This window comes from Ovis aries, chromosome 9, assembly GCF_016772045.2.
Source record: "Ovis aries strain OAR_USU_Benz2616 breed Rambouillet chromosome 9, ARS-UI_Ramb_v3.0, whole genome shotgun sequence".
NCBI lineage: Eukaryota > Metazoa > Chordata > Mammalia > Artiodactyla > Bovidae > Ovis > Ovis aries.
Window position 1 is genome coordinate 44,534,891 of NC_056062.1, and position 13,550 is coordinate 44,548,440.

The window sequence follows — 13,550 nt, forward strand, 5'->3', positions numbered from 1 at the left end:
TTGCCATTCCCTTCTCCACTGTTCTCCATAGTGGCTGTATCAATTTACATTCCCACCAACAGTACATGAAGATTCCCTTTTCTCCACACCCTCTCCATCATTTATTATTTGTAGATTTTTTGATGATGGCCATTGTGATTGGTGTGAGGTGATACCTCATTGTAGTTTTATTTTGCATTTCTCTACTGATTAGTGATGTTGAGCATATATTCATGTGTTTGTTGGCTACCTGTATGTCTTTTCTGGAGAAGTATCTGTTTAGGTCTGCTACCCATTTTTTGATTTTTTTTTTTTGGTGTTTTGATATTAAGCTGCAAGAGCTGCTTGTATATTTTGGAGATTAATCTTTTTTCAGTTGCTTCATTTTAAAATATTTTCTCCCATTTTGAGGGTTGTCTAGCCATTTTAATGGGTCCTCATGGCTAATGATGTTGAGCATTTCTTTATGTGCTTATTCCAATTTGTATATCTTCTTTGGAGAAATGTCTGTTCAGATCATTTGTGTGTTTAAAATTGGCTCATCTTTTTATTGTTGACTTGTAAGAGTTCTTTTAATATTCTGAGTTCCTAATCAGATATATGATTTGCAAACATGTTCTCCCATCTGTAGGTTGTCCTAATAGTAATTTACGTTTAGGCAACACTTGAATTATTCACAGATTAAAGCTTAGGATGGGATTCATCCAAACCCTTTGGTTTTCTCCTGGATTTATTGCAATTTGAAAAATTATGTACTCACAGTATTCTCTAAAAAAGAGTGCATAGAGGAAGGAAAAAACAACGACACAATGTCTAAGAGAGTGTATGTGCTCAATTAACTTTGGCAAATCAATGAATGAAATTTATTCTTGGTTCCTACACGTCTCTGCCTTGTTAAGTCCCTCTGCTGGACTTTCAGAAGAGTGATATTCATTTTATAGCCTGAAAGCCCCTGGGGTGGGGGGGCTCTAAAGTATTCGAAGTGAAAGTATTAGTCACTCAGTCATGCCTGACTCTTTGCCACACATGGACTCCTCTGTGCACGAAATTCTCCAGGCTAGAATACTGGAATGCGTAGCCATTCCCTTCTCCAGAGGATCTTCCTGATCCAGGGATTGAACCTGGCTCTCCTGTATTGCAGGATTTTTTTACCATTTGAGCCACAAGGGAAGCCCAAGTATTGGACAGGTATACCTATTTCCATGTATATGCTCTAAGCTGTCTTTTCCACATTGTATTCAGACTGTTATATGCATGTCTACAGATTTTTTTCATGATAAAACCACAGTTTCATGTTCTCCTCTTTAAGTCTGAGACTCAGTAATTTGAGAGAAAGAAATACTGGTTTTTGTCAGTTCAGTGCTGACTCGATAGTGTTTTCACCGGTCCTGGGCTTTTCTATATCAATAATATTACAGATATATATTTGGAGGTTCACTTAGGGATTTGATTTCATGTACTGCGATGCCCTTGATCTACGAGTGGTTCCCTCAGTGAAGGAGATGGATCAGATGCCGTGAGGGAGAAAGCTGCAGCTGCCTGCGGTTCAGATCAGCTGAATCCACTCGGGAGACCTTGGTGGGGAGGAAGGCCCAGCCACATCTGCATTCCTGCGTCACCTACAAAGGTCCATCAGGGTCATTTTGCCACTGACATTTGACAAAATCCCCTGCACATTGTGAGTGCCAACTCATGGAAAGTACCAGAATGATTCAAACATGGGGAGAATCAAAGGAATTCCAGCTGGGACTGTAGTTTGGAACAAAGAAATCAGAGAAGGTACATGGCTGAAGGAAGCAGGCTGGAGAAAGAAGGAAGCACAGGGAAGCGAGCCGCTTCTTTGTAACTGGATATAAACAAGAGTCTAGCTTTACCCTGCAGAGCTGGCTCTCCTGCTAGTGTGACTTGACTCAGTTACTATCCTGGATGCTCACTCAGGTGATGGTGGGCATCTATGACATATCTATGGATGCGGGCGCCTGGCAGCTACTGAAACAGCACACGTAGTTGTGAGCTTGCAAAAAGTTCCCATCTGAGAGATGGAAAAAAGAGAATTTTTAAAAGTTAGTGATCTCAGGGAGTTGATATGAACAAGTTTGCTTTCTCAGTCCTGGTTGAAGGAAGAAAAAATTTAAATCTAAATAGCCATCAATAGCTATCACTTTATAGTATTTTTAAAAAGATTTTTTTTTTGGGTGTCTTTATTGAATTTGTTACAATATTGCTTCTGTTTTATGTCTGTTTTTTGGCTGTGAGGCATATGGGTCTTAGCTCCCTGACCAGGGATTGAACACATATTGGAAGGCAAAGTCTTAAGCACTAGATTACCAGAGAAGTCCCCACTGTATAGTATTTATGTAATACTTTTCTTTCTCTCATAAGTGCAAATACTTTAAAGCTTATCTCATGGCTCATCACCACAACACTCCCCTGAAGGAAAGAGGTAGTTTTACAAACAACTTACCTGAGGCTCAGAGGTGAACTGAGTGTTCTGGAAGGTGGGGAAGAATGGTTGGGTCACTGAGGTGTAGACCCCTGTTTGAAGCTAGGACCGAATCATCATTAAACGTATATTAAGTCCTTTAATTCCTTTAAGAACCTAATGAGGTGGGTATTATTATTATTACTAATTTGGTAGATTGGAGAAAATCACCCAAATCAGTCTGCTAACGATAGTAGAATGAAACCGTGAAAGTGAAGTGCAAGTGTTGAGTCGCTCAGTCTTTCGACTCTTTGCAACCCCATGGGCTGTAGCCGCCAGGCTCCTCTGTCCGTGGGATTTCCCAGGCAAGAATACTGGAGTGGGTAGCCATTCCCTTCTCCAGGGGATCTTCCTGACCCAGGGATCAAACTCGGGTCTCCTCCATTGCAGGCAGATGCTTTACCGTCTGAGCCACCAGGGAAGCCATCTATCTGTGATATTCTAAACCATATTCTTTCTGCTTTGCCGTATTCTGGTTTGCCAGTTCTAATGGATTAAAGAACGTTCTGTGGAAGGAGTCTCAAGCACACCCAGTTATCCTGCCTGCTGCTGGTGGGGATGGAAGGAGTGGCATCTGGTACCGAACCAAAGCCTCACAGAAGGAAAGACTGCGATGAGTTTCATTTCTAAGAGACTCTCGTGAGACATACTATTGCACAACGCTCTGGTCTGTATTTGGAAGGACTCTTTGAAAGGGTAGCTCTTTACAACTCCATGTGGCTTACACTTGTTTCCCTCCCCGCTGTTGCCAACTAGGATACCTAGCAAAGTAAACCAGAATATGTCGCTTGCCCCCAAATATGCCTCTTTGACATAAACATTAATTTGAGTCCAAGGCAATTGAGCAGCAGCAAATGCAGGAGAAGTTCTGTTCACCTTCCGCTTTTCTGCCTAAAGACAGGATATAAATTCTCCTACTGAAGACAGACCTTTAGCCCAGAGACAGCACCAGAGGAATCTGCAAATAAGCCTTCCTGCTTGAGTTTCTTCTCATATAATTATTTCCCACAGTTGGCAGCCCTTGGAAACTTAAAACTGTTTTCCTTTGTCCTATTGTTTCTCTACAAGTTTATTGCTCTTCTTTGAAGACTGTATAAGTTGGTGTTCTAAGTTGCCACTTGGAGTTACTTTTCATGAACTTTCTCCCATGTATCCTGTGCAGAGCCCATTAATAAACTGTTTTTCCTTGTTAATCTGTTTTTCTGTTTAAGAGCCCCAGCTGAAAACCCAAGATGGGATGAGGTCAAGTTTTGCCTCTTCTATGCTAGCTGTGGCTAATTTTCTGTTTCTCTCTTTTGCTATCTGCCTGCTTCTTTATTTTGCCACAAGAGTTTTCCTTTCTTAAAATGACATCCTCTCGTTATTTAAAAGGTTACTGTCACAAAACATGGAATGTATTGGAAATATATTCACAAAATGAATGCCTAATCAGTGTATGATTGGCAGGTTGGTAGATTCTAGACAAGGATTTGGCAGCTGTGATCACCATAGACAGATGAAGAGAGGGTCAGCATTACTCTCAGTGAAAGGACAAATTACGTTGACTGGATTTATACCACAAACCACATTTCCTGTTTTAGTTTATGAATGACAAATATTTCTTAGTTTTCTGCTTTTATGTCTGTGTTTAAATTTTCAATTTTTAGGATGAGGTTGCCAGATTTGAATCCTTTATGAAAATGTTTTCATTTTCTTTTGTGAATTACAGCTACAGTGCATAACATAGGAGGTTTCCACATACACACAGACATCAGTGTTACATCGGAGCCCTAATGGGCTCATCATTTTTGAGAGTGAACACGATGGATACCTCTGAATCCGGATCCCAGTTAGTCCCCAACATACCGCACCATTTTACCCTCCAGTTTCGATTGGCATCCACTCCACGGCAGCGAAACCTCGAGTTCCTTGACCTTGTTTTTCTCCAAAATCGATCCTAGATGTAATTAAAAGAAAAGAGGTGCTGAATGAACAGTGAAGAGGTTATCCCCATGCATTTTAGTAGTTCTTCAGTGAATGAATCACAGCAGTGAAGGGTGGGGGATTTCCTCCAAGAATAAACAAATCCATGGAGTGAGAAGAGGACAAGATGAGCATTGGACACCCAGGTTCATGGTCCAATTCCTGCCACAGACTTCTCTCTTAGTTTCTCTTGGCCTCATTTCTTCACAGGCAAAATTGAATAAGCTGGACTAGACAAGTGATTTTTCATAATTTATTTGGAAGGAGGCATCTTTCTTTAAACATGAAATCATATGCAAAAGACAAACATATATAAACAAAATCAGAAGGTTGATGCTGTGCTGGGGAAGGGAGTGGAAATCTTTCATAGCTCTGGAAGTACTAGGCTGGCTGCCCACCAAGCATCCTTCCTGCTTTAGGACAATTTTCCGCGTTTTTTTCAGTTGGATAGGCAAAGTGACTTACATTGGTCCAGCTAAAATGGTATCCATCGACGTTAAACACAGGCATGATATAGAAATACAGATGATTCAATGTTTTTCTCATGGTTGGGTCACTCCTATATGTTAGAAGAGCCTAAAAGACAGAGGTGACATGTTTCTTACAAATCAATCCCAAATAAAGATTTCAAAAAATAGTATGAGAAATATTTTCTATCTATGGGAAATACTAAACATATTGAGTTGAAAAGTAACAAGCTAATATGAGCTATAATTTGACATCACATGTTCTTTCTTGAGACTTCTGTCTGAAACTATTTCTGATAACATTTTAGCAAGGGTGCAAAACAGATTAATCAGGCAGCCTCTTACAATATTTCAGATCTGGCTAAAGTTTAGGATGATTAAGAAAGCAGCAATTTATATATGATCAGTTCTTTTTAAGACTCCTTTCAGTTGTGGACAAAACAATTACCTGAATATTTTTATATTCTTACATAATACATCACAACACAGGATAGTTATATGTGCCACTTAATTGTTTATGTGTAATGAGTAGCAGGCTCAAGTTTTGGAACTTACTGCATGGACACTCTGTTCTTTCCTGACTTTTCTACAAAGAGTTTAACAATTATTTATTGTGTCACCTTTATCATGGTTCCTTTGAAATCTTGCTTCTGTGTGACTGATGACAGGCTTGAAGATTCTGTACTATTTGGCCTCAAATAGAAAAGCATTAAATATGCTAAATCAAGTTAAGAATACAAATATTTTGAAATACCATTCCTATGGAACGGACTTTTAAAATAAGTCCTTTTTGATGCATGTTTTTCTATTTATAAAGTACCTTAGACAAACATTTAGAATATTTGTAACAATGGCTGCCTTTGGGGAGGGGGCCTGGGGGACAATGTATGGGAAAAATTACCACTTTTCACTTTTATATCCATTTGGATTGTTAGAATTTTACCATATTAAAATAATTCAAAATCAAATAATTCTTAAATTATATCTTGCTTTGGAAAATTTAAATACCTAAAAGTTTCAATTTTCCTTTACATCCAGGTATGTAGAATTTCTGAACCAATCATATGTAGCATTCTGTATTTATACAGTGAGAATTCTGTTAATAGAGAGTAGCAATCCAATAATGCAATCTATTATGAGAAAGTATCACTATATTAGAAATAATACTGAAAATACAGGAGTATATTCAAGAACATAAGAAATGAGTTAAATACTATTTTATTAAATATAATTTAAATACTTATAAATAAATACAAGTTGATAAACATTGTTAATACAATTCTCTTTTGTTCTCCTTGAAGACTCAATAATTTGCTGGCCAAATAACTTTGGTAGAACTTTCATATGTGCTTGAATTTCTATTAACAGTCCAATATCTCAAACTAGAGAAAAGTTCCTGGTATGTGATCAATTGTACATACCCTGGAATTTTGTTTTCCTCTAATAAAAGGAGGTCCGCCAAAGCTTAGAGGAAGTCTGCTGGTGGGATGGCAGAGACAGAGTCATATGATTAGCTAACTTTTCTCCCTTAACGTTAGAGGGTTGTGGTTTTCCATGCCACTCTAGAGAGGAAGAAGAGATGAAAAGAATGTGGAGCAGCAAGGGAGGAATGAAGGGACAGGAAAAGTTGTAATTTCTCTCCTTCCTCTCATAACACTGGGATCCATGGCTTGTTTGTCTCAGTCCAAACTAGGGAAGTCTCACCTCTTCCAAGCACAGAAAATGTCCTACATGTCAGCACATTGCTGCTGCTGCTGCTAAGTCACTTCAGTCGTGCCCGACTCTGTGCGACCCCATAGATGGCAGCCCACCAGGTTCCCCGGTCCCTGGGATTCTCCAGGCAAGAACACTGGAGTGGGTTGCCATTTCCTTCTTCAATGCATGAAAGGGAAAAGTGAAAGTGAAGTGGCTCAGTCGTGTCTGACTCTAGCGACCCCGTGGACTGCAGCCCACCAGGCTCCTCTGTCCATGGGATTTTCCAGGCAAGAGTACTGCAGTGGGTTGTCATTTCCTTCTCCAGCACACTAAACACTAGATTATGCTGGAGACTTGCATGTGGGCCTTCTCATTTTATTCTGCCTTCTCTTCCTCCAATGCAAGCGACTGCCATGCTTTTGTATTGGAGAAAATACTACTAACTTCCTTTTAAAAGAATCACAATTTATTTTAGGCAAATAGAAAAAATACAAAGAAATTACATCCATTACATCTTGTATTTATCAAATCTTTTGAAGAGAAAATCAAGACATTATAGGTGAAACTAGAGCTCCCCCTTTTTTTTAAATCACTCTTAGGTCCCATTTTCCTCCCCTCCTTTAATAAGTATCCTCAATTTGCCATTATCATTTCCGTGTATGATTTTCTAATCTAGTACATACATGTGGATTCATGAACAATATATAATATGTGTATGCTTTGAAATTTCATGCAAATAAGATAATGATATGCCAATCTTTAGTTTGCTTTTCTCTCCAATATTATATTTTGACACTTATTAAGTTGATGATTTATTCATTTTAAACTATTATATGGAATTCCATTATAGGCAAATGCACACTCTATCTGTCCCTTATTTTGCTGATGAATGGTTATGTTGTTTCTGATATTTCAGTGTTACAAGATTGGCAGTGAACATTCCTGAACATTTTTCCTAGACATGTGTCAAAGTTTCTTTATGATATAAATCTAGGAATAACTTTCTGGGTCATGGATTTCTGTGCCTTGCACTTCACTAAATGTTGCCATTTTCTGTCTAAATCAGCAAATATTTTCATTATCAGTAATGAGAATTCCTATTTCTCTACAACTTGCCAACCCTTGGTTTTGTTAAGCTTTCAATGAAAAAAAGTTAATGGGTATGAAAATGTTTTGTTGTTTACTTCATATTTCCCTGATTACAATTTATATTGAACAGCATTTATATAATGATAGGCCATTCTAGGAATTGCTCACTCATATTATTGCCTATTTTTTCTATTAAGCTCTCATTCTTATATTCTGAATATTAATCTTCATTTGGTTATGTGTGTCATGATCATCTTCCTTTCTTGCGGCTTATTGCTTATGTTCATGTCCTTGTTGTATGTAAGTTTTCAATTTTATTACCCTTAAATACATATGTGTTACTTAAGAACCTATCTCTGTTTTAAGATTATAAAGCTATTACCTTGTATTTTCTCCAAATATCTATTTAAAGTTTCTTTTTAAAGACCTTAAAACTGCTAGAAATGATTTTTTACATGGTGTTCAGTTGAGATTTATTCATTAATGTTTCTATTAGGGAAGGCCAATGGCTCTCCTGTACTCACTTGGATGAGTTGTCTTTCCCCCAGTAAGTTAGTATGTCACCTCTGTTGAGTATCAAGTTTTCTTTCAAGGGAAGAATTGTTCTAGCATTTTGGTTTATATCTATTCACCAAAACCACATCATGGTTTACCTAGACTCTGCTGAGTCTCATTGAATGTCTCCCACATTCAGTTCCATTTCAAAATTATCTTGGCTATTATTGACTCTTCTCCATTTATGTTAATTTTGAAACTGAGGTTCAGTACATGACAAATGTTCTGTTCTATATTAGGTTGTTCTTTTTTGCCATTAATTGATATTGAATTTTAACAAATAATCTTTCTTCATATAGTAACATAATCATGTTGTTATGGTCAATTTCAATAAGTAACTTTCTAACATTGTCATCCCTCTATTTCTGGGATAAGCCCACTAGGTTATGATATACACTGATATTATGTTGGCTGGATTTAGGTTGCTAATATTTACATCTATATTTTTGAGTGAGATAGACATAGTTTTGGTATGAGAGTTATTACTCTATTATTTGGGGAGTAAACCATCTAGGCCTACAGCAGAAAGGAATTAAATACAAAATAAAGATATAGAAGGGAAGATGTATCTTTAATTTGTTTCATTGGTTTCTGCTCTTTATTCTTCCTTTCTTTCATTGACTCTTTTTTTAATTTCTTAAGAGTTGAAAGCTTAGCTCGTTAACTTGGGCATCTTTATTCTTTTCTAATATATTTATTTAAAATTATAAATTCCTCTTCAGCAGTACATTAGCTACATTTTATATGTTTTGGTATATAATAGTTTTGCTTCCATTCAGTTGTAAATATTGAAAAATTTCCTTGATTTCTTTAAATTATGAGTTATTTGTAAATGTCTGTATATTTTAAATCATGTAAATTAACCATCTTTTTTATGTGAGCTTTTTAAAAGTCATATTTTTATAAATAATTTCTAACAGCTGCATTGTAGCCAGAGGAGATGATCTATATGATCTTTGGTATCTCTCGACCTTGCTTTCGGCCTAGTATTTAGTCAGTTTTTGCAAATGTTTCAATGGTGCTTGAAAACAATATGCATTCTCTAGTCACTGGATGTGTGTTCTATATGTGTTTATTAGATTACACTTATTAATTACACTGTTTTTGTCAGCTATATTCTTACTAAAATTTTTGCCTGTCTGCTGTCTTAATCACTGAATTGTGCTTAAAAACTCAATTATTTTATTTTTTAGATTAATTTTTATCAGAGTATACAATACTATATTAGGCTCTACTGTACAGCAAAATGGACCAGCCATACGTATACATAAATCCTGTCCCTTTGGGAGTTGGTGATGGACAGGAAGGCCGGGCGTGCTGCAATTCATGGGGTTGCAAAGAGTCGGACACCACTGAGCGACTGAACTGAACTGTCCCTTTGGACTTCCTTCCCATTCAGGTCACTTCAGTACATTAACTAGAGTTCCCTGTGCTGTACAACATGTTCTCATTAGTTATCTTTTTATACGTAGTATCAATAGTGTATATGTGTCAATCCCAGTCTGCCCATTCCTCCCCCTACCTTTCCCTTGGTAGCCATACATTTGGTCTCTCCATCTGTCTTTATTTCTACTTTGCAAATGGGATTGATCATTTATACCATTTTTCTAGATTCCATAGATATGTGTTAATATACAATATTTGTTTTTCTCTTTCTGACTTCTCTCTTCATGACACTCTCTAGGTCTATCCATGTCTCTACAAATGACCAATTATGTTCCTTTTTATGGCTGAGTAATATTCCATAGTGTATATGTACTACATCTCCTTTATCCGTTCCTCTGTTGATGGACATTTATGTTGCTTCCTATTTATGTTATGTCCTAGTAATCGTAAGTAATGTTGCAGTGAACATGAGGGCTCGTGTATCTTCTTGAATTACGGTTTTCTTTGAATATATGCCCAGGAGTGGGATTGCTGGGTCAAATGGTAGTTCTATGTTTATTTTTTGGGGAAAACTTCATATTGTTTTCCATAATGGCTGTATCAATTCATACTCCCACCAACACTTTTCCCCACACCCTCTCCTGCGTTTATTGTTTGTAGATTTTTTTATTTTGGCCATTCTGACCAGTGTGAGGTGATATCTCATTGCAGTTTTGATTTGCATTTCTCTGATAATTAGTGATGTTGAGAATCTTTTCGTGTGTTTGTTGACCATATCTATGTCTTTGGAGAAGTGTATATCTAGATATTCTGCCCATCTTTCATTTGGGTTGGTTTTTTTAATATTCAGTTGCATGAACTGCTTGTATATTTATGAGATTAATCCTTTGTCATTTGCTTTGTTTGCAAATATTTTCTCCCATTCTGAGGCTTGTATTTTCAGCTAGTTTATGATTTCCTTTGCCGTGCAAAAGCTTTTAGGTTTAATTAGGTCCCATTCGTTAATTTTTGCTTTTATTACTCTAAGAGGTGGGTCAAAAAAGATCTTGCTGTGATTTATGTCAAAAAGTGTTCTGCCTATGTTTTCCTCTATGGGTTTTATAGCATCTGGCCTTACATTCAGGGCTTTAATCCATCTTGAATTTATTTCTGTGTATGGTATTAGGGAGGCATTTCATGTGGCTCAGTGATAAAGACTTTGCCTGCCAAGTAGGAGACATGCATTTGATCTTTGCGCTGGGAAGATCCCCTGGAGAAGGAAATGGCAACCCACTCCAGCATTCTTGCCTGGGAAATCCCATGGACAGAGGAACATGGCACGCTACAGTCCATGGGGTCACAGAGAGTCAGACAGTACCGAGGGACCAAAACAGTAAAGAACATGGTGGTAGGGAATGTTCTGATTTCATTCTTTTACATGTAGCTTTCTAGTTTTCCCAGCACCACTTATTGAAGTCATTGTGTTTTCTCCCTTGTATATTTCTTGCCTCCTTTGTCATAGATTAGGTGGCTACAGGTGTGTGTTTATCTCTGGGCTTTCTATCATGTTGTATTGATCTATATTTCTATTTTTGTGCCAGTACTATACTCTCTTGATTACTGCAGCTTTGTAGTATAGTCTGAAGTCAGGGAGCCTGATTTCTCCAGCTCCATTTGTCTTAAGACTCGTTTGGCTATTTGGAGACTTCTGTGTTTCCATATAAATTGTAATTTTTTTGGTTTTAGTTCTGTGAAAAATGCCATTGGTTGTTTGATAGGGATTGCATTGAATCTGTAGATAGCTTTGGGTAGTGGTCATTTTCATAATATTCTTCCACTCCAAGAACATGGTATATTTCTCCATCAGTTCATGTCATCTTTGATTTCTTTCATCAGTGTCTTATGTGTTTTCTATGTACAGGTCTTTTGCCTCCTTCAGTTCAGTTCAGTTCAGTCGCTCAGTCGTGTCCGACTCTTTGCGACCCCATGAATCGCAGCATGCCAGGCCTCCCTGTCCATCACCAACTCCCAGAGTTCACTCAGACTCGCATCCATCGAGTCAATGATGCCATCCAGCCATCTCATCCTCTGTCGTCCCCTTTTCCTCCTTTCCCCAATCCCTCCCAGCATCAGTCTTTTCCAATGAGTCAGCTCTTCACATGAGGTGGCCAAAGTACTGGAGTTTCAGCTTTAGCATAGGTAGGTTTATTCCTAGGTATTTTATTCTTTATTCCTAGGTATTTTATTCTTTTTGTTGCAATGGTAAATGGGATTATTTCCTGAATTTCTCTTTCTGATCTTTCATTGTTAGTGTATAGGAATGCAAGATATTTCTGTATATTAATTTTGTATCCTGAGACTATACTAAATTCATTCATTAGCCCTAGTAGTTTGCTGATGGCATCATTAGGAGTTCCTGTGTATAATATCATGCTATCTGCAAAGATAACTTCTTCTTTCCAATTTGGATTTCTATTATTTATTTTTTCTTTCCTTGTCATGTCAAGAACTTCCAAGACTATGCTGAGTAAAAGTGGTGAGAGTGGAGCTCCGTGCTTGTTGCTGATCTTAGAGTAAATGCTTTCAGCTTTTCACCATTGAGAATAAGGTTTGCTGTGGGTTTGTCATATACGGCCTTTATTTTACTGATGTGGGTTCCCTTTAGGCCCACTTTCTGGAGAGCTTTTATTATAAATGTTTGTTGAATTTTGTCAAAAGCTTTTTCTGCTCTATTGAGATGATCAAACGGTTTTTATTCTTTAATTTGTTAATATGGTGTATAATATTGATTGATTTACATATATTGAGTCCTTACATCCCTGGGATAAATCCCAATTGTTCTCAGTGTATGATCTTTTTAACATATTGTTGGAATTGGCTTCCTAGTATTTTGTTGAATACTTTTGTGTCTATGTTCATCAGTGATATTGGTCAGTAATTTTCTTTTTTTGTAATTTTGTCTGGTTTTGGTATCAAGGTGATGGTGGCCACATAGAATGAGTTTGGGAATACTAAAACCTCATTTTAAAACGATTTATCACTTTTTATTATAACTGTCAAGTGTTTTTATATATTTTGGGTGTTCTTTGGAAGGAATGATCAGCTAAAGCTGAAACTCTAGTACTTTGGCCACCTCCTGCAAAGAGCTGACTCATTGGAAAAGACTGATGCTGGGAGGGATTGGGGAAAGGAGGAGAAGGGGACAACAGAGGATGAGATGGCTGGATGGCATCACTGACTCGATGGACGTGAGTCTGAGTGAACTCTGGGAGTTGATGATGGACAGGGAGGCCTGGCGTGCTGCGATTCATGGGGTTGCAAAGAGTCGGACACGACTGAGTGACTGAACTGAACATGGCTTTGTTTTAAATTTCTTCATTTCCAAACGATGTATTAAGGAAGCTGTTTCCTAGCATTCTTTTCTGGAGTGGATTTAATATTTGAGATGTGCTGGAACATGTTCTTCCTCTGACAAATAAACAGGGTGTCATTGTTTTGCATATGCTATATCTGTGATTTTTATAACTCTAAGAATTGTAGCCATTCTCCATCTGGTCAGACAAAATGAGAATGATCACAATGTGATGACTGTTCAGAGCTGAATAGGAAAATTAAGAAACCTCTTTCTTCAGTGCTTTAAATAATGGCTGTAGATGGTTTCTTGTATGTTTAGGTGATATTTCTAGGAAAAAAATGATCATGTGACATTCTATCATACTCTAACATAATCATACTATCATACTTAAAAGATGATCATGTGACTGTCTATCATACTCTAACAAATGATAAAGAACATTGGGGAGTGCTTTCCTTCTAACATGTGGGACTCTTTTTAGCAATCAATTCCCACCATCCATACACACAGGAAAGGAGATGCCTACTAATTGAGTTCCTTCCTGGTTTTCCAAGTTTAATTTCTTGAGTACTATTGTTGCTTACAAGGAAGATTTAAGTAG

The 13,550-nt window shown here is 37.4% G+C and overlaps 1 protein-coding gene and 1 long non-coding RNA gene across 6 annotated transcripts in view; one reads left to right on the forward strand and one right to left on the reverse strand.

Moving 5' to 3' along the window:
• CPA6 (carboxypeptidase A6) overlaps positions 1 to 13,550 on the reverse strand; it is a 309,307-nt gene that overhangs the window by 43,846 nt on the left and 251,911 nt on the right. Inside the window, exons 7-8 of the mRNA XM_004011724.6 lie at positions 4,889 to 4,999; positions 4,307 to 4,397 (exon numbers count right to left, since the gene is read on the reverse strand). Coding sequence (XP_004011773.2) covers positions 4,307 to 4,397; positions 4,889 to 4,999 — 202 coding nt within the window. The remainder of the gene's footprint in view (positions 1 to 4,306; positions 4,398 to 4,888; positions 5,000 to 13,550) is intronic.
• LOC114116371 (uncharacterized) overlaps positions 1 to 13,550 on the forward strand; it is a 183,933-nt gene that overhangs the window by 41,311 nt on the left and 129,072 nt on the right. The window lies entirely within an intron of this gene.